At 35.6% G+C, this 26,288-nt stretch overlaps 1 protein-coding gene across 1 annotated transcript in view; it reads left to right on the forward strand.

Moving 5' to 3' along the window:
- LOC140155604 (dynein axonemal heavy chain 2-like) overlaps positions 1-26,288 on the forward strand; it is a 106,859-nt gene that overhangs the window by 26,729 nt on the left and 53,842 nt on the right. The window contains 25 exon segments of the mRNA XM_072178517.1: positions 51-214; positions 1,494-1,655; positions 2,539-2,882; positions 3,226-3,406; positions 4,912-5,050; positions 5,591-5,907; positions 6,401-6,526; positions 7,157-7,267; positions 7,575-7,867; positions 10,432-10,621; positions 11,266-11,446; positions 11,791-11,918; positions 13,428-13,580; positions 14,190-14,315; positions 14,585-14,803; positions 15,212-15,329; positions 15,993-16,067; positions 16,070-16,128; positions 16,696-16,836; positions 17,458-17,616; positions 19,120-19,364; positions 20,573-20,829; positions 21,780-21,946; positions 22,310-22,414; positions 23,223-23,497. Of these exon segments, the coding sequence (XP_072034618.1) occupies positions 51-214; positions 1,494-1,655; positions 2,539-2,882; positions 3,226-3,406; positions 4,912-5,050; positions 5,591-5,907; positions 6,401-6,526; positions 7,157-7,267; positions 7,575-7,867; positions 10,432-10,621; positions 11,266-11,446; positions 11,791-11,918; positions 13,428-13,580; positions 14,190-14,315; positions 14,585-14,803; positions 15,212-15,329; positions 15,993-16,067; positions 16,070-16,128; positions 16,696-16,836; positions 17,458-17,616; positions 19,120-19,364; positions 20,573-20,829; positions 21,780-21,946; positions 22,310-22,414; positions 23,223-23,497 (4,435 nt within the window).

Below are 26,288 nucleotides of genomic sequence, written 5' to 3' on the forward strand. Positions count from 1 at the left end.
CCACTACGTATGAATATCCACTCGTATACATCATTCTTGATTTGTTATAGGTCCGTTTAGCAGCAGCATCACATGTGAGGAAGCTATAGAGGGCATAGCTGGTGTACAGGAACAACTGATAGCATTGAAACAACAGGAAGCCACATTGAGACGAGGTTTGAATATCTTCAAGATAGATCAGCCACCTTCTAAAGAGATACAGCAAATGGAGAAGGTAAGACACCCCTGCCCTCTCATGTAATAATGAAGTATTTGCAAGTGATATGCAGGTTTTTTATTAAGGGATCTAGAATGAGCGTTTATGGTGTTTCGACAGTATTTTTTGTGGGACATGAGAGCACCTCAGACGTATCAAATTGCATTCTGAATACGAAGCATGTCTTAAGTGTATGTAGCTGGGAGGAAAAGCCGACGATCAATTGAAAATTTTGACCTTTTATATTGAAGATATGGATTTTTTCCCAAAAAGACCTATTTTTTTTGGTGTTTTGGGAAAAAAAATCCATATCTTCAATACGAAAGGTCAAAATTTTCAATTGATCGTTGGCTTTTCATCCCACCTATATACACTTTAAGTATAAATCATCAGATTTATAAAGTTTACTTCAAGTACTGTTAAATATCAAAAATATCAATTTTAATGATTTGCCATAAAATGTGTATTACATTGCATAATTTCAAAAATCAAAATTATTTGATATCAGAAGGACATTCTTCGTATTCAGAATGCAATTGATATGTCTGATGTGCTCTAATGTCCCACAATAAATACTGTCCAAACGCTCATACCCCTTCCCTTAAGTTTGCTTTCAAAGCAGTATATACTATCTTTTTATTTTTATTGCTCCCGAAGTAAAATACATTATATATGCTAGTAATTACCGCAGCAGATACTGCACTTTAATGTTACTGGAGAGACACCGTCAAGCATGAATGTCAAATGTGCACTGGCATTCTTCAAAGGTCCACTTACATTTTTTCTGTAGCATATCAATATCCAAATGAGTGCAATCTTGGTAGATTGAGCAAAGTCTACAACACTGTAGCCAATGATGTAATCAGAATTACAGTTATACTAACTTTGGTGGAGTATTTCACCAAATTGGCACAAGTCTAAGTCATTTGAACCTAATAACCTAATATTTATAGATTTATATCTTCTGCTCTTTTCTCCGGCGTGCCTCTGTGGCTCAGTTGGTTAGAGCATCATGCTACTATTACGAGGGTCGCCGGTTGGAATTGGGCGCAGATGTACTGGGTTTTTTTTTCAATGTTTATGTGCGCTAGCTGCTCTGGGGAAAGATTAAAATTTGTTCATCCTATCAACCCACAGAACTAAGTATAATAACTTTCATTTGGTGAAGCTTGTCATACAAATTTCAAATATTTACAGTTTCATGGGGATCACTGATAGAGACAATAATGCACCTGAAGAAACGTATCTATCAATCATAAAGGAAATTAAACACCCTTGATTGTGTTCATTACTACAGGATTTGGAATCTATAGAAGCAGTGTGGAAGCTAACCCAGGAATGGGAAGGATTGTGGAATACATGGAAAGTTGGCAAGTTTTCTGAATTGGTTACTACAGACATGGAGATGGGAGCTGGGTCACTGTTCAAGAAACTCAACAAACTCAACAGAGATCTTAAGGTATGTGAGATTTTTATTCATACCTTAAATTCTTGAAATTGAATAAAGAAGGTTATGCTGAAGCAGTGCTGGAGGCGAGTGTGCTCATCTTTTTTTCTTTGGCATTTGGACTAGACATCTCTGTATAACATGTTTTGCAGATGGGTGGGGTGTTAGAGGGGGTTGCCATGGCTCTTGCACAACCATTCTGTCTATGTTAGACTATGGTTTTATAGTTACATAAAATCCACTTACATTTTCTGAAAAGAAATCCCCTTTGTTAGACCCCCACTCCTGCCAAACACACATGTTGGTTTGTTTTTCCAAACAACAGATATAACATAGTACACCTTTACACCCCCCCCCCCTGCGTACGTACTGTATAGCCTGTATTTTACTTGTACACTCACGTCAAGTTGGTGTACCTTACTCTTTTTCTTTCCACCTTAACTTTATTTTTTCCAAAACATATTTGTACAATTGCTTTTATGAACATGAGCAGAATAGCCAAAGAGGGAGGGCCAATGCCAATGATATTTTGGTACATGGCAACAGCAGAGATGCCAAACCTCCCTATTTTAGAGGGAGGCTCCCTATTTTTGGAAACATTTTTGTCCATTTTGACACCCAAATTTGGCAACATCCCTATTTCTGACAAGTTATATGCCATTGAAGTTGCATGTAATTTTGAAAACCTCCCTATTTTTTGTTTGAATCCTCCCTATTTTCTGGATGTTAATGTTGAAATCTCTGCAACAGGTTGTAACACCTTGCAACACATTAGTAAAAAAGTAATCTGATGCAGATGAAAACATATCAATATTTTGGCATCTCAAGTGGCTGGTGTATATGACATTTGTATTAGCATTTATCGTTGAAAAATTCATTGTCATTTTTCCAACAGGAAAAGCAGTGGGAGATAGTGGAACATTCCAAAACCCGTGTAGATCAATTCCGTCGTACGATGCCACTGATCACTGATCTTCACAACCATGCCATGAGGGAGCGTCATTGGTCTCAACTGCAGGAAGCGCTGCAGAAGACTTTTGATCATGAAGCGGAAGACTTCACCCTGGAAAAGATCATTGATCTAGGTTTTGACCAGTATGCAGAGAAGGTGTCTGAGATATCGGGAGCAGCAAGTAAGGAATTGGCTATAGAACAAGCTATTGCTGGAATCAAGGCAACATGGGATGTGACAGAGCTAGATATAGCACCATATAAGGACAGGGGACATTTCAGACTGAGGTAAGATCTTGAATGGGGATATTGATAACACCAGTGATGTGTGGTATAGGTATAAGGCTGCTACAAATACACAATTGCATTATTTACGGTGCAAGTCACATGTATTGGCTCCAAATGTGTTTTTTCTTGACATCTGTGGAAAAATCTTTAATTTTGGGGGGTGGTAATTTCTTTTTAGGCGGATTTGGAGAGCCCTGAACCTAAAGCCAAGTTACAAATCTACACCTTTTTTTTTGGTTTTGTGTTTTTGTTTTGGCACCATGAAAACTCAATATGTGTGTACTTATGGGTAGTTAATGAAACAAATACAGTAAATATGTTTTAAATATGTGATGTATTCCAGAGCTACAGATGAAGTCTTCCAGTGTCTGGAAGACAACCAGGTGACACTGTCTACGATGAAAGCATCTCGTTTTGTCAAAGCATTTGAGAAGGAAGTGGATTACTGGGAGCGTACACTGTCACATATCTTGGAAGTCACTGAGATGACATTGACTGTGCAGAGACAATGGATGTACTTGGAGGTAAATGAACTTTTCAGTGGCAAATAGCAGTCTGTGTAATAAGAAGCAAAATAAAATTTGTCTCTTTGTTCAGGAAACATCTTTAGCATTTGTGTGAATATTTTGTCATAAGGTGGTAATTGAACAAATATACACCATCAGTCTGGTGATCAATATTATAGAATGTTAAAAGAAATTTGGACTGTAATATCCTTTTTTCTCTATCTGTGAAATACAGAGATGCCACTCTTCCGATTTAAATCGGAATTCCGATTTTTTTGTATTTTTCCAAAAAAAATCAGATTTTCTTTTAATGTTCAAAAATATTTTTGGCCAAAAAAGCAATATGCCCTAAATTACTTGTTATTTAATGTTGGAAACCATAGAAATACTGCTACTTCAAAAAAAAAATTGCCAATTTTATTTTTACAAAGTTGGATAAAGTTGTACATTTTGATTACTTTTGCTTCTATGACACAGTCAGGAACACATTGAATTAGTATACATTGCTAGCTGTTCAGTAGAAGTAAAAGTAATTAAAATGTACAACTTTATCCAACTTTGTAAACATAAATTGGCAATTTTTAAGTAGCAGTATTTCTATGGTTTCCAGCATTAAATAACAAGTAATTTAGGGCATATAACTTGCTTTTTTGGCCAAAAATATTTTTTGAAAAGTTAACAAAAAAATAGGGTGAGGTCAAAAATTTGATGAATCATCGTTTTTATATTCCGCATTATATATATCCATTTCAGCCATGTAGGCCATGTTATTAGGCCAAAAAATACTTTGGAAAATGTCTCTCATGTACAAAAGTATAGGAAACTGAACATTTAAAACCACTTTTTGGGATGAAGGAAGCATTTTTTCAAAAAGTCTAAAACTGGTTTTATGTTAAAAATGGCCTTTTGGGGTGCTAATTCTGCTAAAATTGCCTGGGCTTAGGTACCTAATTTGCATATTTTATGGTATAATTTTGAGAAAACAAGCCTTGAAGAATATTACATGTATAATAGATAGTCTTCAATACTGCTATCTAGGCTTGTTTTCTCAAAATAACTTTATTTTTTAATCCATTTGAATGTAATTTTACCCTCAGAAATGGTGTCTCCTGCAGTGTAAAATGTGTAGAAACCCTCTGGCTTGGGGGCTTCACCCCTCGACCCCCATCGGGCTTTGCCCCTGGATCCCCACCAGGGGCCCTTAAGCTGGCCCCTGGACCCTCGGCCGTGGGGGCGAGACTTGATCGCCCGCTCCCTACGCTCGCAAATTTCAGATTTTTTTGTCATAACCCAGTGGCATCTCTGGAAATAACTATATTTTGGTAAAAAAGGCCAATATTGTATGCTGACTATACAGTAACAACTTTCTAGATTTTTCTTCTGTTTGGTTTATTTTATTTACTTGCATTTCTAATAGTATCAAATTTCAATTTTCAGTAAAATTTTGTGAATTATTTGCAATAAAATTTGTGTATGTCACATAACCACTCATCATTGTTATTTGTCAATTACCCCTCTGCCAGAACATCTTCCTTGGTGAAGACATCAGGAAACAGTTGCCTCGTGAGTCAGCAGAGTTTGATGCTGTCAATGCAAACTGGAAAATCATCATGCAGAGACTCAACAAAGACAGCAATGCTCTTAGAGGAACCCATCATGAAGGTCAGAATACTTGCATCTTTTGCAAGTGGTTTTTGTAAATAGATATTCTTTCTCTGAAGATAGCTCAAAGAGGTTTTTCTTGTGTAAATATCTAAGCTTATATATTATTCAATGTAAAGGTGATGCATTGTCTTTCAGGTCTTTGGCTTTGTAATGCATCTACCTCATCACATCATTATTTTCCACATTGCTTATCTCTGTTATGCTGAATTATATACTGATGATGATGAAAATAAAATGAATGAATGAATTATAGAGTCCAGACAATGCCATGTTTAAATGTTGCTCATGGATCACAAAATAGTGTTATTCCTCCATGCTCCCAGTAAACTTTGGTTTAACATGCTTTCTTTTTGCCTTCTGCGTGGTGTAATGTGTTGTGGCAATATATCATGATACATTTGCAAACCTTTGCAACAGTGAAGCTTAGCCAATATACTCTTTTACAGGAAGGACCATCTAATTTTTTCTCCATATCTTTAGACTGAGCAATGTTTAGTTTATATAATATAATTTCATATTTACATTCTCAATGTTCAGGTTTGCTGGAAACACTCAATGAAATGAATGGTAAACTTGAAGAGATTCAGAAGTCCCTTGACATGTACCTGGAAACCAAGCGTCAGATCTTTCCCAGATTCTACTTTCTGTCCAACGACGACTTGCTGGAGATACTCGGCCAATCTAAGAATCCCGAAGCTGTTCAACCACATCTCAAGAAGTGTTTTGATAACATCAAGACTCTGAAGATGCATAAGATGGGGATAACACAGAAGTTTGAGGCTACTGCTATGTTCTCTGCTGATGGGGAGTGTGTGGAGTTTGGACATCCAGTGTTACTGGAAGGGCCTGTTGAGGTAAAACATTCATACAGTTTCACCAACTATATACACTATAGTTTTGTGTAGCACAGTTGGATGAGATCGAGACCAGAAATATTGAGTGGGTTGTTCATCACAACCAGTTCTGGAGAGTTGCTTATTATTTCTGATTTCTTATAGTATGTCAGTTCCCTCCAGATTTATAAATCACAATTTTCAAGGTGGACACAATTTTAAAATAAATAAAGAAAGAAAAACTTTAATAGTTTAGGGTAAAGAAATGGAAGCATATTTTATTGTAAAGAAATGGAGGGGGAGTGTGGTTTTCAAAAATAGAATAAAATTGGAAAATTAAGTGGATATAGTATAAAGAAGATCTTTTAATAAAACAGTCCTACTTGGCAATGCATTGTGTTTGCACATGTAATATATTGAATGTCAAAGTATGTTTTAGTTTCAGCTTACATGTAATTTTGTTTGAAAAGAAAAACCAAATTTCAGTAAGTTATTTCTTCTTCAATTCTTGCAGGCCTGGTTATGTGACATTGAACGTACCATGAGGTGGACACTGAAGGATGTTCTGAAGCAATGTAAGGTGGCATTAAAGAAGAGTCTCAGCAAGAGAGATAAATGGGTCAAAGAATGGCCTGGACAGGTGAGTTATGGATCCATAAACTAAAATGTCAAATTATTTATAAGCATTGTCATTGCATAGTATTTGTGTGGGATGTCAAGCATGTGTACCGGACCTTGTTCAAAATGATACACGTTGGATGGTTAGTAGTACGCTTATAGAGTTGTACGAAGGAGAAACCTTATGGCAGGATGAGTCATGTGTCAGCACCCAATTTGGAGAAATTTGGGTACTTTTTGTGAAATATTGATATGCTGTTATGTGGCAAAAACTGCAAAAAGTAGGTATAATTCAGCATCTAAAAGTCTGTGTGGAACTGCTGGCACATCCCCATTTGTTTTTACAAAGAACTAAGATGCGATGTGGGTGTGCGTGTCAGGGTTTAGAGTGAAATATGCATCAAATACTAAATATCAATTAATGAAATTTAATTACATGTAAGTGTTATTTTCTGCATCTACAAAGTCGATGAGAAATATATTTTAAAAATATGGGTTTAGATGCTACAGTTTCTATATTTCACAAATGAATTATGAAACAATGAAATGCAATAAAGTATGCTGCAATTTTTTTTTAATGTGGGGAAAAGAAAATAACACATTAGTTATTTTTTGTTGCCTAATAAGTCTACCAAATGTTGATTGACCCTAGATGCTGATTACCTCAAGTCAAATGCAGTGGACAGCTGATGTGACCAAGGCATTGGCAACAACAAAGGAGAGAGGAGATAAGAAGGCACTCAAGAGTATGAAGAAGAAACAGGTCAGTTATAGCACTAATTGATCTTGATAGTAAATAAATAAATAAAAGTAAAAACCTGTTTAATCTGCCTCCACCATTTTACTCATTTACAGCGAGTCAGTAGTTAACAAGCCAATGTCAATGTTATATCAAAAATGTCAATGTCAATGTTATATCAAAAATACATCCCCCCCACCAAATTGTGGAAGTTAGAAACTTAAAAGATTTAGAAACTTGAAAGATTTACTATTAAAAATGTACTATTAAAAAATAGTTGTATCTTTTCTTGTTTACTAGCAAATACTTTCTTATTTTTCTCCACCAATAGATTTCCATGTTGAACAAGTTCTCTGAGATGGTGCGTGGGAATCTTTCTAAAATGCTGCGTGCCAAAGTGGTTGCTCTGGTTACCATGGAAGTGCACGCCCGAGATGTGATAGAGAAACTAATCAAATCTGGAGTGAATGATGTGACTGCCTTTGAATGGCTCATGCAGTTACGTGTGTACTGGGACAAAGAGATAGATGACTGTGTAGTGAGGCAAACTAATACACAGTTTCAGTATGGTTATGAGTATCTGGGAAACTCTGGTCGTCTTGTCATCACGCCACTTACTGACAGGTTTGTAGCATAGTAAACAGTTGATTTAGCATAACAGACAGTGATTAAAAGAGCAAATTATCATTGTTTGTTCTTTTCAAACTCAACCTGGCTGTGTGTCCTGAACTCGCCACCCTTAGCGTTACATTACAAATATTATGAATTTTTACACCAATCGAGTTTCTAATTAGATTATCTCCACAATTATTAACCCTAAACTAGCAAAAGTATACATTTTCGAAAAGCTGAAGGCATAAGCAATTCAAATATACACCTTTCAACTCATTATACAGGATGACCCTCAAGTTATACAGTGTGGAAAAAAAGATTCGGATAAAAAATGGGATACTTAATGCATTGCTTATTACCAACTTGCAGTAATAAACTGGAAGTAAACAACATTCATTTGGTTAGAGGACAGGGGGAGCCTACTAACTTTGGAAGAAACCAAAATCACAGCTGTTTGGTAATCTCGGAATACAGGGTGTCCCAAAGTATGTTAATTTTTTTTACAATTCAACATATTTTGAACTGAAACATTTTGCCCCTAACCCATACAGAAAAAATAAGTCCATATTTAGATTTCTTTCCCTTCAGAAAATCTATACTTTGACTATGATAGGATAAGTAATTAAAATTTTACAGTAACTTTTAGATTTTGAAGACATCCGCATTACTTACAACAGTGTTTAATATGAAAACAGGTAGTTTTGTGTGGAAAAGCTTGTATTTTCTAGACTAAACCAATCATAAATGATTAAAAACAATTAGTATAATTGTTTAGCTGTAAGGTCAGGAGTCTTTTAGATGCTAAATATAGTTAAAATCCAATTTACAGCCTTTACAGAAGCAGATTATGCACTAAAAATATCAATCCCATAGAGTTTGTGTGTACCACATCCCCCACCTCCACCACCCTGCCCATTCTGAATTCTATGAAGCACAGTGTCAGTATTAAAAAGGCTAAAGAATTTCTTTTTACAGGGTTGAAAGTGCATTTTATTTAGCAATAAAATGAGACCACAAGCATGACAATAACTTTTTGCTTGGCAGAGATATCATCATTTAATTTGAGTTGACTTTGGAAAAAAGCAACATCACCACCTTTTTCGGGTGGCGAGTTCAGGACACCTGGCCTTCTAACTTACATTTTTGTCCTTTTAAGGGTGGTTTTAACCCTGGAATTACGGACACTTTTGGGCCTCATAAGTGCTAAATTATTGTTCTAAAGAATATAAAAGTATACATTTTAGAATGGCAATGACTTGATGAATTCACCTGTGAAGTCAAATTTGGGCTAAAATGCTCATTTTTGGAGAAAATCCCAAAATAATATTGGAAATTTGGGCGAAAGTCAGGCTTTTTTATGATTTTTTTTGAAAATTTAGCATTTTTTGACCAATTTTGGTGCAAATTTCTCAAAGTTGGTCAAAATTCAAAAAATTAAAATAACAGGTCCTAGATATTTTTATCTAGTTTTTAAAAATTAATTTGAAAAAAAAAACACCATTTTTTTAAGGATTTTTTCCAAAAATGAGCATTTTGGCCCAAATTTGACCTCACAAATGAGTTGATCAAGTTATTGCCATTCTAAAAATGTATACTTAAATCACTTTGCAGTTACTTCCCTCTTGTTTGGAAAAATGCATAAAAAAGACATAAATGCATAATAGTTCAAATAAAGATGTCATACATATGAATACCTGAGTGGAAGAAGGGCCCAACTCCATCAAAACTGTTTTTGAGATATTAAGGAAAAACTTAATATTTGGAAAAGTTTTATAGGCAGAATGTTTTCATCTTCAGTGGACCTTTAATACATGAATATACAATATTACATACATTCAAAATTAAATATGATGTTTCCATGGCAACGATACAGGTCTTAATACTGAACTGGAGTTGGGCCCTTCTTCACACTAATATACTGCAAGTGCCAGTTTCAGAAGCAGATGTGTTATAAATAGAATAGAAATTTGGTAATTATCCATTAATTGCACAAGTAGAAGCATGTCAAGAAAGTTTATTGTAGTAAAAAGCAGATTTCATGGATGTACAAAATTCCTGTTTAACCCAATATTTGTGGAAGAATTGCCCAACTCCATGGAGTTGGGCCTTTCTTCCATGAAAACCATGATTAAGTGTACTTGAAAGACTATTAAAGAGTTGATTTTGGCTCATCTTTCACACACAAGGAAGAACAATCTGCTGGCAATAAAATGCTGGGTCTAACTCATTGTTGTAAAAAATTGGAGTTGGGCCCTTCTTCCACTCAGGTATTCATATGCAATCCTGGTTTAAAAGATTGATGTTTACGACATTCCACTTTGCCAATGTAAAACAAATATACTCCTGAAGAGCTCCAGTGAAGACATATAGTGGAAATATCATTACTCTACTAGCATGGTTGACATTTGCTATACAGAATCTAATTAGGAGTATAATATTGACAGCAATTTCTGTCCTTGATTATATTTCAAATATATACCTATTGACTCCTTGACCATTAATCTGTTCTCTGTCCTCTTTATGACATTTTCTCTCCACATTTTGTCATAACTTGTTGTGACTTTGCATATTCACAGATGTTACATGACACTGACTACAGCTTTGCATTTGCATCGTGGTGGTTCACCCAAAGGACCAGCAGGTACTGGCAAGACAGAAACCACCAAGGATTTAGGCAAGGCTCTAGGCAACTATGTCATTGTTGTCAACTGCTCAGAAGGCTTAGATTACAAATCCATGGGAAGGATGTTCAGTGGTTTAGCTCAGGTAGGTAACAAATGAAAGTTTTGGAATTTTTTTTTTTTCAGTGACAAATTTAAGCATGAAAATCTGTGAAAATCCAATTGAGGTAATTACTTTGCTCATAGGCTTTCTAGTGTTTTTTGGTTTTTTTTTCCCCAAAACCTTAAATTCACAATTATTATTAAACTGTCTATTTGGTCAATATTCCAAGATTATTGTATACAAATCCAGAAGCTCATTGCCTGCTTTTTCCTGTTAGAGCTTGATTGGGTAAGGTTGAGGTCAAAAAGTGAAAACCCAGGTTGTTGTTTATAAGAGAAGAAATGTAAGAGTAATGTAAATGTAAAAATGATTGTTGCATTCAAAATCATTGTGTGATTACTTTTTTCAATCATGATTGGTCATTAAGTCTGGCAGTATTATAATTTCAACTGATTATGGCATAACTTGTGCTCTTCAATTTAATAAAGTTAAAAAAACAAAACAATTCCAGTATAGTGCAGTTTTATAGAAACCATATGAATCTCCTCAAATAGATCACTAAAATATGGAACAATAGATGATATTAATTGAGTGTCCCAGGTTTAGAAGAAATGAAACAAACAAACTCAGCCTATATGAATATATTTTGCGGAAACTACATGCACTTTTTTCCTATCACTGTCCAGACTGGTGCTTGGGGATGTTTTGATGAGTTCAATCGTATCAACATTGAAGTATTGTCAGTGGTAGCCCAACAGATTCTGTCTATCCTATCAGCTCTAGCTGCAGGCTCATCACGATTTGTGTTTGAAGGAAGAGAAATCAACCTGGTATGGTCTTGTGGTATCTTCATCACCATGAATCCAGGTAAGGTGCAAAAACGATTACTAACATTCGTATCTGACTTGATGTTTTTCTAATTTTAGGAAGAAAACAGTATTTTACCCCTTCCAGGTATAATATTCAAACACAAAAGAAATCAAAATAATGAACTTTTGTATTTCATTTTGAAAATATTTTCAATATTCACATTTTGTGAAAGTTGGTATTTTTCTTCATCCAAATAGCATACACTTTGTCAATTTTGGGAATAAGACAATTTCATCGCCTTTTACTGCAAAATGAAGAAATTTCTTACAGCCTTGTATTTTTCTAAATAAAAGCATAACATTCTTTATGACCATAATATTTGTCTCTTTTGTATCATGCAGGTTATGCTGGGCGTACTGAGCTTCCTGATAACTTGAAATCCATGTTCCGTCCCATCTCAATGGTTGTTCCAGACTCAGGATACATTGCTGAAATTATCCTATTTGGTGAAGGATTCAGCAATACCAGGGTAAGTTAATGATGAAACTTGTATTCAAGTTATAATGCACAGACGAGAAGTCCCCATGTATTGTATGATGTGAGTTCTCACATATTCATGAGGGCTGATTGTTCGATCGTGCTATGTCTAACAATCACGCCAGCGCTGCGTGTCTTTGTGAATACGCGATAGAGCATTGCATGCTTTTGCGATTACGTGGTAGACCGTGAAAATATGTGGTAATTGCATAGCAATCTCGTCTGTCCCATTTCATGGAACAATCGGCCCTCATTATCGGGTGATGCTGAGATTTAAACTGATTGCACATCTGTATCTCTCTCGTCTGTGTTATAATGTCTAAAACCAGCCATATTTAATGTAGATCAGATCTAAAATCAGATATTTTCTTCCAACAACGTGCCCATATTATTGTGTTAATCCCAATTTATACTCAAAATTACTGAATGGTGGATTTGTTACAATAACGCTCAAGACACTGAATTATCAAATATATAAAAATGTTGCTTGAAACCAGACATTCTTTTCATGGTAAGATTTTGCATTCTTGAGGTGGTAAAAAAATTGGCTTTAATGTCATGGCATTGATATTGCAGACTTGTTGTGAAGTATACATGGAGTGTTTTTTTCTCTATAGCTAGGTATCAAGATATGCCACACACAAGCTGCACTTTGTTACATGAGTATAATCAGAGATAAAGCAAATTGGGATATGACAGCTCGTTATGAAAGTAATAAATGTATGGAAGCCGCCATTACCCTGCCATGGCGTAGGCCTGGAACACCACCGCGATTTCTACCGGCTATATCGCGTTCGTGCTCCGCGTTCAAGTCATGAAAATTACCTGTAAAATCGCGGCTTGCTGCATCCACGGTTAGACTTTTTCAAGCCTGCTACAATGCATTTTTTTCAAATGTTGAACAGCTTTTTTAATACTTTTAATTATATTTTTTAGCGCATCCATGAACTTAATTTATCAAATGCATTAAATCAACCAACAATCCCGCTATCCGGGCCAAGATTTATACAAGAATTATACTGTTTCAATCACGAAAATTAACCTAAATTTCGCGCGTACACGTAAGACTTGGCGATAGTCTATTCAGATATCGTTGTCAAGCTCAAGGTGATTGACCCCCAATGATTGACAGTTGGGAACGCGTACAGTACGCGATGCTGAACGCGTAGTCATGGTAGCCGGGTGCTAAAGTGGGTGCTAAAACCTCAAATGGCGACCTCCATGCGTGTACCGGGGGGTGCTAAAGTGGAACCAAAACAACAGCGGGAATCATGTGTTAAATTGACATAGAAAAGAACAGGAGGGATCAGCGAAATTTACTGTCAGCCCTCTGGTATAATACACCGTTCTCAAAATAATTAAGAGGGGTATGACAAGGGTGGTCTAGCCGGTTCTAAATAATCTTTACTACCACAATAATACTCTGGCGTAAGTCTGTTTATTTATCATCATTAGTAATATATCATAATAATTATTCTTATTCTATTTTGTATTTGTACAGGTTCTAGCCAAGAAGGTGCATACACTATACTCCCTTGCAGTACAACAGTTATCTAAGCAAGATCATTATGACTTTGGTTTGCGTGCGTTGACATCTGTATTACGTTATGCTGGCAGAAAGAAGAGAGCTTTCCCACAGATGCCTGATGAAGAGGTAAAAATGCAGACAGACATTTTATAATTTGAAAAAGCAAAAAATTCAGAACCAGTGGGAATTGAGCCAGGACTCAAGGTCCCCCATTCCAGTGCTCACACAGCCCAACCACATCTTTACTAGTCTTGATATACCTCTTTTTAGTGTTGTAGCGGTCAAATAAAATATATAAATTGATGGTCTAAATGCTTAACCTTGGCAGGGTGTAAGACAATGCAAGACACAATGAATATATGCAAGAATCACAAATAAAGGTTGCAGACCCAAGATAATGATAATTGAAGCTCAAGTGGGCTGATGTCATAATAATTAAACATATGATGCAATGGGGATCAAACAAGGAAGACACCCACGTTTGGAGTTCACTCAACAGAACCATATAATAACAGAATAGTCATGATCAACACCTCTTCTCTTAAGTGTGAATGAGTTTAAGTAATAATTCGAATTTAATCTTTAAACATTAATATATTTCAAAATATGTTCAAAAATTGTGTTTACCTGTTGAAAGGTTAAACACTCAAAAGTAGATTGTGTGCTTTTGTAGCTATAAATTGGTTATAAATATGTTCAATAATAATTCAAGTTAATGATGTTTTGCTTGTTTAGGTATTGCTGCTAGCTATGAAGGACATGAATGTGCCAAAGATGACAACCTTTGATTTACCTCTATTCAATGGCATTGTGGCTGATCTCTTCCCTGGTATTGACACGCCTATTATTGATTATGGAAAGGTAAGAAAGAGGCTTTACATGGCAGTAAAAATCTTGATTGGTTTCGTACACCTTTTACAGGTGTCAAGTCATCCAATCTGTCTAAAAAGTAACTGTGTTTTTGTCTTGCATGGCTCGTATCATATATTTTGACAATGCATGTACATGTCAGAAAATGTAATACATGTTTTGATTGGCATTGTACATTATACAGCAGAAAGATTAAAAACATTTTTAAAATCCTGAAAATCACACAATTTTAATGGATATACTTTATGTATTTTCTCCAGATGAAAGCAGTAATAGAGGATGAGCTGAAGAAGGCAGGTTACCAAACCATCTCATCATCTATCCTCAAAGTGATTCAGTTATTTGAGACCAAGAATTCCAGACATTCTGTCATGATAGTTGGAAAGACAGGCAGTGGCAAGACAGTGAGCTGGAAGGTGTTACAATCAACTCTATCACGTCTCAAGAAAGAAGGAGATGACAGCTACAATCTCGTCAAAGTAAGAACCTGTTTTAAAGAAATGATATTAAAATATTCATATATAGTGTATATGGATTATTTTGCCATGTGCTCAGATACTGGGTTAGTTGTTTGCATTCTGTGTGTAATGCGTTATGGCAACAACAATCGCTTTGGATTACATGTCCAAGGCCACTCCTCATTTGATTTCAAGGCATTTGTCAGTAACTGCTGGATTTACATTATTTTAATCCCCATGTATGACAATGCATTATCCTATCAAAATGGAAATTTTGGAATAAGAGGAAAGCTCATATTTTTCTCATAATTCCAGTGAAATTTTAGGCCTGTATTCCGTTTAGATATTATGAGTGAAAAATTTACTATCTGTACTGTTCTATGGGCTGTTGATTTGAAATCTTTCTTTCTTTTTAAAAAATATAATTAGGAGTTTCCCATCAACCCCAAGGCTGTATCACTTGGTGAACTGTATGGAGAGTTTGATCTGAACACCAATGAATGGACTGATGGTGTATTGTCTAGTGTCATGAGACAAACATGTGCAGGTTAGTTGAACACCAATGAATGGACAAATATGTATGGCAAGGAGAGAAATTTATAGTATGCTGTAGTGTGTCAGTGAGAACATGTCACTGTTGCATGATTTGGTGGTTTCAAATCATGTGATTAGATGATGAGTAAGAGCAAGCTCATCACTTGGCACGCCTTAACATATTACGAGAAGAGTGGTTTATAACCATTCTAGCGTGTATACTTTGATCAGCTCGTAATCGGCGGGCCTTATAACATCACGGATTAATATCAAAATATTTAATTTTCTTGTCTTGTGACATCTCACCAGAAGCATCACAAATTATTAATTCAAGTCCTATACTTTGTCTACTTTCTTTAACACACAAAACATAGGCCAAACAGGCCAACTAATAGCACTTGGGTCTACTTTTCGGCGTAGTGGTAAAAGCCTTACATTTCCCGCCTTTTAAGAGCTGATCAAACTATAGACCTACACGTTGGGCCTTTTATTACAAGATTTTTATTTCTTTGTTTTTAGTAGGCTAAAAACACAGTATAAAAAAGCATTTCGCATAGCTTAATTTACTAAGGAAACAAAAGAGCACCAAGCCCACAGTGTTTGTTTAGTATTGTGATTTTGTTTCAATAACTATGCAGTTATTTGATATATGTATATGTTATGCATTCTATTGCAGATGATAAGCCAGATGAGAAGTGGTTGTTATTTGATGCACCTGTAGACACACTGTGGATTGAGAGCATGAACTCTGTCATGACGACAACAAAGTCTTGACTCTTATCAATGGTGAACGTATTGCTATGCCAGACCAGGTAATAATACACATTTGATTGATGAAGAGAGATATTTGTTTTTGTGATCACATCATATTGGAAATATTAAAAAAAAGGAATTATCTTTTGAAAATAAATTTTATTTGAGAATATGTGTGTGTGGGTGTGTTGGGAGAGGTTCTGTTTGTGGGTGTTTAAAAAATTGTTTGGCCTATCCACCTGTAGATATAAGCTAGAAACTTTTTTTCTGCCAAACAGAAATACATATTTCCAGAAATGGGTCATAACTATGCAGCTGGGGCTGAAAAGTGTGTTTAACATATTAAAGGGTAATATGGATAGCAGTTCTCCTGCCTTGCCTGTTAGTAGTCAGGTGTATGTGAAATTTTACTTGTCAGCTGGTGAACAATAATTGTTTTTTGGAAACTTGCTATTGCAATTCAAGTTTCTTATTGACATAGTTACAAATCTTTTCATATGACTACACATGGTAAATTATGACATATATTACTTTCAAGTTGCATGATAATCTAAGGTCTTACAAAAACAAAAGTAGATGTAAATGAATATTATAGTTAGCATCTTTTTCATTTTGTTCCATGACAGGTGACCCTTCTATTTGAAACAGAAGATTTAGCCGTAGCCTCTCCAGCTACTGTGAGTCGTTGTGGTATGGTGTATACTGACTATGCTGATTTGGGATGGCAACCATATGTATCATCTTGGCTAGATACAAAACCCAACAAGGTTGGTAATGATTTACTCAGGAACAATTTTATGCTTACAAAAATTATGATCACTACAAGTAGTTATTATAATGTTTTCCTAGTTTATTAATAATCAAAAGGTAAGGAAATATATAGTATTATATTATATGTACATGTATTTTATAAAGAGAATCAAAATGTCGATGCATGGTATTGAAGAAAACATGATAATGCTGAATTTTCAAAAATACAAGTTGGGGTGTTTTAAAAGTTAGTGATGTGATGCTACATGCTTGCAAGCCAATCATTGTTTATGTTTTGAATCATGTTTGTTGGTGCTACAACATAATAAGTATGATAAAAGTAGTGTTGTGCAGGGTGGTAGCTTCTAGGGTATTCAAAAATAGAGGGATATAGAGTAAAGTAAACTAAATGTATTTTTCATGAAATAAGAGGACACATATGTATGTACATATTAATAAAAAAATATAAAATTCTTCAAATTTGTTTTTGTAAAAATCATTGTCTGTGCTGAGATAATCTTGAGGCAGTCCACACAACTCTGGAGATTGTCATGTTACAGAGCTGGATGGAACATATGTCTGAAGTGAGGATTTTGTTGTAGAAATAAAGATCATTTTTCTTGTTTCTTTCATTATAGGAAATGAGAGATATCCTGCAGCACCAGTATGATAAATACTTTGTGAAGATTGTTGACTTCAAGAAACACAATTGTACTGAACTGGTCCCAATACCAGAACTCAATGGAGTGGTGTCACTGTGCAAACTGTTTGATGCAGTGGCAACAGAAAAGAATGGGGTAAGGTAGGCCAGCTGTAATGGTTGGCTTGATATTATACATTTCATTTATAGTAACTTCCAGTTAACACAGGAAAGCTCATAGTTGTGTACTGTGTGTTATCTGTGTCAAATATCTACTTGAAGAACGATTGTTATAGTAGTGAAGTGTTTTATTATATTCCTTTAGCTAAACACATTTTAAGGTGCATAGTGCTTTGCCAATATTTGTTTGATCCACCATCCGAATATGCACTTTGGGCCACCAGGTAGAGAGTCAAATTTTCATCAAATTGTTGATGTAGACACAAAACTAAAAAATCCAGCCACTGGTATCAGTGGTCTTTTTGGAGCAATATTGGCTGACCATTAGGAATATTTTGACAGTGATGGTGGACAGAATGATTGTTGGTCTTCAATTCAGGTGTGATTAAATAAAGTAGAGCAGAAGTATTTGCAAGTTACAAACAACACCCACAACAAGTACTTGAAGTTGCTTTCAAAACACCTTAACAAGGCTTGTAATAGACTTCTCTGTAGTCCACTTGCCCATTTTGCATACTCTGGCTATTACATTTAAGCATAAAACTCTGATTTATATTGATTTGTGTGCAACTGATAGATTTTCACATCTGTATCTGATCTATTCAGTTTGTTAGCTTCCCAAGTGGACTACTGACTTTAGCTTGCGGTTAAGATTTTTAACACGGGACTCTATGGAGAGTTAGGCCAATTTCTGGCCTAACTAAAATTGGCCATGATGTAATGCATCTTTAAATGGATCTGCCTTTGTGATTGGTCGCCCATATCTCGCTATGGTTTAAATCTTCCGGGCCCGCGCCATTACCATTAACTACACCGTACATAACTATCTTTGGTATTTGCGGCGCTTTTGTGTTGACGCGAAAGTTAATCTCTCATCAAACATCTAGCGCGTCTTGTACTATACCATGCTTAGTACTTGTGGTTAATGGACTGATAAACAAGTATGCTTGACAGTGTGCTTTTAGAGAGCAAAGTCCGGGGTAAAGTTCTGCTTAAAATTCAAAGTCCATAGTCGGATTTTCGGGGTTCGCTATCAATAAACTGGTAGATTCCAAAATCAGAATTTTCCAGTATTAAAGTGAGCCATTATAATTATGCAAGATAGTGTTGCATTCAATTACTTTTATTGTCACTAATAATCTGATATTTTTAACTCTTTATGACCATTTTACTATTGAATACTTTAATTTTAATAAACATCAGTATAATTTTGAGTTCAACGAAATGGGTTCATCATGACTAATAATAACATATTTTAATAAAATTCGACTATGGCATAGTCTAGGCTTGTAAATGATCCTCAATAGTCCTTAAAAATTGTAGGCACTCTATAATATCTTATTTTTGATAAGAACTATATATTTGTCCTTGAATTTTGAAACAATCTAGCTGTAGGAGCCTGAATAGTTCTTCCAGGAGTTAGTGCTTTAATATTTTTGTTTATATCTAAGAAATATTTCAATTTCATTCTTCTGTGTAGGTCAACCCTAATGACCAAGAGAATTTTGAGCGTATGATAGAGCTGTGGTTCCTATTCTGTATGATCTGGTCCGTCTGTGGGTCTGTTGACGAGGAAGGACGCAAGAAACTGGATAACTACATCCGTGAGATTGAAGGAACATTCCCAAACAAAGACACAGTGTATGAGTACTATGTGGATGCTAAGAACAAGAACTGGGCACATTGGGAGGGAAAACTGCGCAGTGGATGGAGATATCCTGCAAAGTAAGTCTGACAAAGTTACCTGGTGTGAATTGAAATAGATTGGCAATATATGAAGTTAGGAGGCACATACAGCATCTATGCCAAGTGTGCTGCTCATATTGTTATACGTCCTTTTAGGTAGGACTTTAAGGCCTGTACATTAGCAAACACATCATATTTATCTATTAAGGGTTGAACAATTAGAGAATAAAGGTATTGCTTTTAGCCGCTGGAGTGCATCTATCGTCTCATATAACACGAGCGACATCATTATTTTTAATAAATTCACCTCTTTGTTTTAGGCGAAGCCGAGTTGTTTGTATAAACGATATATCACTAACTTAAAGGGGGGTAACCCTATCAGTTTAGGATATGGATTGTCTTCAAACTTACATACATTTTCAAATATTGTCCCCTTTATGCATCTATGTGAGAAAACGAGAAAATTTTCAGCGTAAAAGTGAATAATTAGCACAATTAGTAAGCCAATACGTTGGTACGCATGAATTGCATTGTGGTCCGGCATCCAGAAACAACACTCCCGTCGAGTGCTTCGCCATACCACTACGCTCCATCATTCTTGTGACAAAATATCTCATTCTTTTTATTTCAATTTGACCCTGATACATTTCCTTTCAATTTTGTATATTATCATCACGTACATTTTACACTTATCTTTTATTTTAGGATTTGTTTTAATGAAAAAATGGGTTTTTTTATAATATTTTTAATTAATTAATTAATTAATTTTATAGTGGGGACATTTTTCTCATATTTTTTTTCATATTCCTCGATCATACTCAACAAGATATGGTCTTGTTTTGTATTTATTTCATCCCTTATGTATTTCTTTTATTTTAGTTTTAAGCGCTTATCATTATAGCGCCTCATTATTTCCGACCTATTTCCGCTCAAATGCGAATTGGCATGGTAGTAAAACGGCTCTTATTCACGGAATCATTTTTTCCTACCCAGAATGTCGAAGGTGGCTACCAGTATAGCCTGTTTGTTTCTTGATTTCTCCAAAAATACATCAAATTGGATCGTCAAATTTCAGGATGGTAATGAGAAAAATATAATCTATTAAATGATACCAAAACTCATCAACAATGAGAAAAATCGGGGGGATGATGCTGTCGATCGGGTCACGGACCTTTAAACAAGAATCAGAATTTTCTCAAGAAGCATATTTGTTACTCATTCACACGTTTTATCTTGATACATTTCAGCGCACCATTCTACAAAATAGTGGTGCCTACCGTTGATACGGTACGTTATAATTACATAGTGGATGCGTTGATCAGCAACGTACATCCAGTACTCCTAGTAGGCCCAGTTGGAACTGGTAAAACCTCCATAGCTCAGAATGTATGCAGTAAACTGGACTCATCAAAGTACAGTGTGTTGACTATCAATATGTCTGCTCAGACTACATCCAACAATGTACAAGAGATTATTGAAAGCAGAGTAGAGAAGAGGACTAAAGGTATGCTTACAGTCAAAGACATAACCAAAAGGTGGTGGTGGGGGAAACTACCAACACAGGCAACTATTCTATGAGTAAATCAGAATAAAGAATTACAATTTGCTCACTTGAACTGCCAGGCTGGTTGCATACATTATGCTGTTGACAGGTTTATTAGGGTTTCCAATGTATTATTCACTTTATATACAATATCAAAACAAATTGTTTTACGATATGCTTTGATTACAATTTTCATATGCAGAGTTCATATACTAAATTTAAACAATATGTCTTTCAAATGTTTCAATTTTTCTTCCCACTTACAAATTTATCTACTAGAGTTACATTAATCCACAAACTTTTAGCAGCCTATATCTGAATGCATCTTGTAATCATAGCACTGCATACACCCTAATGCACTGTGATACTGTAATACACTTAATCTCTTCAAACATAACTTATACCACATGCAGGATGAGCTTCATATATGTTGAACTTGAGTTAACAATCAAATAGTAGAAATGATAGGCAAAAACATGTACAGTCATAAAGCCTGTTTAATCCACTAAACCATGTAGCCTATACAAATAAACACAAACAGACAAATAGACCAGATTCCAAAGTTTACTCTCTACAAGGAATTGACACATGTCAAGAGATTACGACAGTTTTGACATTGTAACATATTTCCAAAGGAGGAAACAAGAAATATCCCACCTGATAACCAAACCCAGGTTATTATTACGGTGCAGGTTTGTGAAACCTGCACCGTAATTACTTGGCCATAGGGGCTTCACGATTGGGTAGATTGAATATTCAATATGGGGGTCACTCAACTCTACCTCCTTTTTTACAAGTTGATCATAGTAGCTAAACAAGGGGTAAAATGTGAATTTGAAAATATGTTACAATGGCAAAATTGTTGAAACTGTACAAAATTGACCAAACTGCTTTCTGTTTTTGCAATTTAGGAATCTATGTCCCTGTTGGTGGTAAGAAACTGTTAACATTGATGGATGATTTCAATATGCCAGCCAAAGATACATTTGGTTCACAACCACCGCTTGAGTTGATCAAACTGTGGATTGACTATGGCTTCTGGTATGATAGACTCAAACAAACTACTAAGTACATCAAGGTCAGTTCAACTAGTGTGTGTGTGTGGGGGGGCTAGGGGTGTGTTGGGGTGGGTGGGAGGAGTGTATGTATGTGCTTTTGGTTTATATTTATGTTAAAATGTATCCTGTACAAGTTTTTTTCAATGATCACAGTAGTCTGACTGATAAATTATATCTTAAATAATTATGATTGAAATATGTATAGTTAGATTTGCATGCATGATTATTTGGGGATAAAGAAACATGTATACTTGATTAACTTGTGCATATCATGATATGAAAATGATGTGCATGAAAAAAATGCATGAAAAATTGTTGTAAATAGTCTACATTGGTCTGGATATTGATTATAAATTAACAGCCTTTACAATGTTTATATACAGGGTATGCAATTGATGGCTGCTATGGGTCCACCAGGAGGTGGTAGGACACACATATCCAAACGATTACAGAGTAGATTCAACCTCATCAACATGACATTCCCAAGTGTAAGTAATATTTATTTGTATATTATACATTTGGCAGTTAACAATAACATCAAATGGGGACCAACAAGCAGGGTCGCCAGCAAGGGCACAACATAAGTGTTAAAACACTTGACATTTAACAGATAAGCTGACCCAATCCATGCATTCTGACCATACACGTAGCATACAATAAACAAATTATGTTACACAAATGTGATATTGAGTATGAGCAATTGTTTCTCTTGTTAAGGACACGGTGGCTCAGTGGTTACGGCCTTGGACTCATAATCCGAGAGCTTGCTCGACGTGCGTGGGTTCGAGTCCCCGTCCCACCACTGTGTTGCGCCCTTGGGCAAGGCGCTTTGCCTCGCTTGCCTCACCCCACCCAGGTGCAATGGGAAGCTGTTAGGGGTAGTCACAGTCGTTGTACTGATGAACCCTCAAGGTCATTTGTAGGCAGCAAACATGGTTCGACATATTCTAAAATGATGGCGGAATAAATGTAAAGTGCTTTGAGGCTGTTTACGGCATAAAGCGCTATATAAATATCTACTTTTTTTTTTTCTACATTTTTAAAGAAAAGTGACCATGTTAGAGCATTTACAATAGCAATTAACTAGGTCACAGTTACAAGTGACATGCTTGGATCAAGATATCCAGCTGGACTGAGTGAGTGAGCAACTGACTGACTGACTGACTGAGGGAGTGAGTGAGTGACTAAGTGGTTGACTGACTGACTGACTGAATGAATGATTAATTGATTTATTCCTTTTTAATTTTTCATGTTGAAGGTCAAGTGATGCATAACCTTGCTGTTATTATCTTACAGGATTCCCAAATTATACGCATCTTTGGGACCATGATCAACCAGAAGCTTCAGGACTTTGAGGAAGATGTGAAACCCGTAGGTGACATCATGACTACAGCTACCCTAGAGCTGTACACAGCTATTGTACAACGCTTTCTGCCAACACCTGCCAAGATCCACTATCTCTTCAATTTGAGAGATATCTCTAAGGTTTTTCAAGGGCTGCTTCGATCGCACAAAGATTTCCATGATACCAAGGCTAGCATGACCAGGCTATGGATCCATGAGTGTTTCAGGTATTATGCCCTTTTCTCTTATGTTTGTATTTGCATGTGTGTGGGGGTGTGTATGTATTCAGATATTTTTATGTGTTTTTCACACCAAATGCTGACTTGATGACAACCGAGGACTGGTACACAGTTGTCGCCACTCAGATAAATCTTATACTCCTGAACTAATGAGCTGATCAAGGCAATATTACAGTTAATCTCATAGAGTTCAAAATGTCATCATTGATGCCTGACATCCTGCTCAACAGCCTGGATGTTTGCTCTAAGTTTCTAAATTGTAATAGATATTGTGTCACTGTGCAAGGCCTAAAAAAATTTTTTATTGCCCTTTGCGACCGACCCTAAAAAAATAGGGTCGCGGGCTCTGGCTCGCCACCGCTCGCCCAAACTTGATTTCTACCCCGAGCGATTTTTCACTCACCATAGACACTAAATAGTACTTTTCAATATATTCGATCAGTTCCATGAAAAAAATTAGCCTCAATCCATGAGAATGAAAGAGGGTGTCAACTGTGCATATTGTGTTTCATATTGGTTTCAACAACTCCTCCTATACCTTTGTACAGGAGCCAACCGTTGTTAATCCGTGATTAATACACACTTTTACTATAGCGTATACGCGAACGCGGGCAAGACTACGCGTTACGCGAGAACGCGTAAAATTCGTCATGTTTGGAACCTGTGTGCGTATGCAAGCTTTACAAATTAAATTCAGTATTTTTCAGCGGCTAAACGTTGCAGTTTTATTCTGTAGTTTTATTCCAGTTTTATTGCTGATTTTAACAGAAAAATCATCGAAGTTTTTGTAAGGCTGAGTGGCAATGTTTAACTGACATTCCTCATGAAAGAGGCTAAGTTGATGAACTGTGTGTTGATTAAAATCAGGTTAAAATGCCATTTAAAAAAAACTTTATTGTATGTTTGAACAGTTTCTAGACTTAATCTGATCAAATACGAGAACAAAGCAATTATTTAAAACCATTGTATGTAGAAAACTAAAAGCACTAGTAAACAAATTATGTATGATTGTGTTAGTTGGTTGTCTTTGTTGTTTTGTTGTTGTGTTTTTTCAATGGGCTGTTATGAGTCATTGAGGCCTTTCTCAAGTTATTACAAATATTTCTTGCAGTTTTGCAACAGGCTTACAAAAACTTACACAAGCAAAAGGCTTTAATAAAACAAAAATATACATTTAAAGTTGACCAAATAATATTTATCATATGGCGAGTACTAATCAAAACATTTCAAATGCTGGAAGGTTGAAACCTGGATTGGATACAATCACAGGCGACATCTCCCAAGAAACTTCTAAGAAGAAAAAGCAATAATTGTCCCCTGCATCTTCCTTTTTAGCTGGAAAAATTGTTTTGAGCCAAAATAGGACAAATTGCAAACTTTATGTGCTTCGAAAAAAAATTCCAAGACAAATACAATAATTGACTTCTGCATCTTCCTTTGTAGTCGGAAAAACAGTGCTTTGGGCCAAAATAGAAAAATTGAAAACTTTTGCACACTTCGAAAAACATTCTAAGAAGAACTATTCTAAGGAATAATTGGCATCTGCATCTTCCTTTGTAGTCGGAAAAACACAGTGTGTTGGGCCAAAATAGGAAAAATTTTACCAGTCAAACTGGCACAAATTATGCTCGCCCCGCCCCCTTACAGCTTCCGCAGCCAGTGGATACAGTACATTTGCCAAGCATTATTCATACTGGAGACAGATTTGACCACTTGCCTAGCATCATACTAGCGAATCATGCTCCTGCCTTTAAAATCTAAACGGCAAGGCCTGGGGTCATATTTGAATTTTTTAATTTTTGGCATAAAATTCGAAATAGTTTTGCCTGTTTGTAAATGATATGTTTACAATTGGGGACCTCCATTGGGGTTGTAAGGTACGGATTAGGTTGTGAAACAAAAACTGGTAAAAAGTCCACAGATAGGCGGTAAAATGTGTTTTTGTCCCCAGTTTTGTCAATAATTGTCTCTGGTTGACACACAGTGCTTATGGTGGTGTGGGGTGTGTTTGTGGTGTGCTTACATACATGCTTAGGCCAAAAAAAATTGTTTGGTTCATCCGGCGACTGAGTCCTAACCCTAATCTTGACAATCTGAAAAAAAAGTTTTTACTGTACAAAAGAATACCAACCTTATTTTTGAAGATTCCAGAAATGTTTTTTCATTCTTTCTGACATTTTGAAATCTTGAAGAGATTTTTAAACAGTTTCTTTACACTTCTAATCTGCTTTAAAACATGAATGAAGTGATGCAGTACTGCAATATCCCAATTCACACCTATTTTAGGCTTCATTTATTAAGTTAATTAAGCTATAAGTCTAAACATAAAAAACCTATGTCTCAAAGCTGAAATGGCCAATTCTTTTTTTTTCTTTTTCTATTTTTCTTGCTTGCCTTTCATGCATGCATGTGCATCTATGTGGATTCTTTTTTTTTTTTACTATTATTATATATACAAATTGTCACAAGCCAATTATTTATCAAACCCAGATTTTCCACAATTATTTACTTTTATCTCACATTTTAAATTCACATCAATATTCCTATAAAGTATTCTGATACACAATACCAAACCATTGTTCAAAGTAAAGAAAACTATATACAAGCCAGTATATACTAAATTGTACAAGTGTACTGAAGTGGATGATTTTCTAAGCAAAATATTTTGTCTAACTATATACACCACCAAACAATCAACAATTATATATAGGCCAGTTTGACCACAATGTCTCATGTCTATTGCATAAAACATGTAAATAACTCGCTCTGAAAGTGTAAA

Source organism: Amphiura filiformis, chromosome 6 (assembly GCF_039555335.1).
Source record: "Amphiura filiformis chromosome 6, Afil_fr2py, whole genome shotgun sequence".
In the NCBI taxonomy this organism is placed as follows: Eukaryota; Metazoa; Echinodermata; class Ophiuroidea; order Amphilepidida; family Amphiuridae; genus Amphiura; species Amphiura filiformis.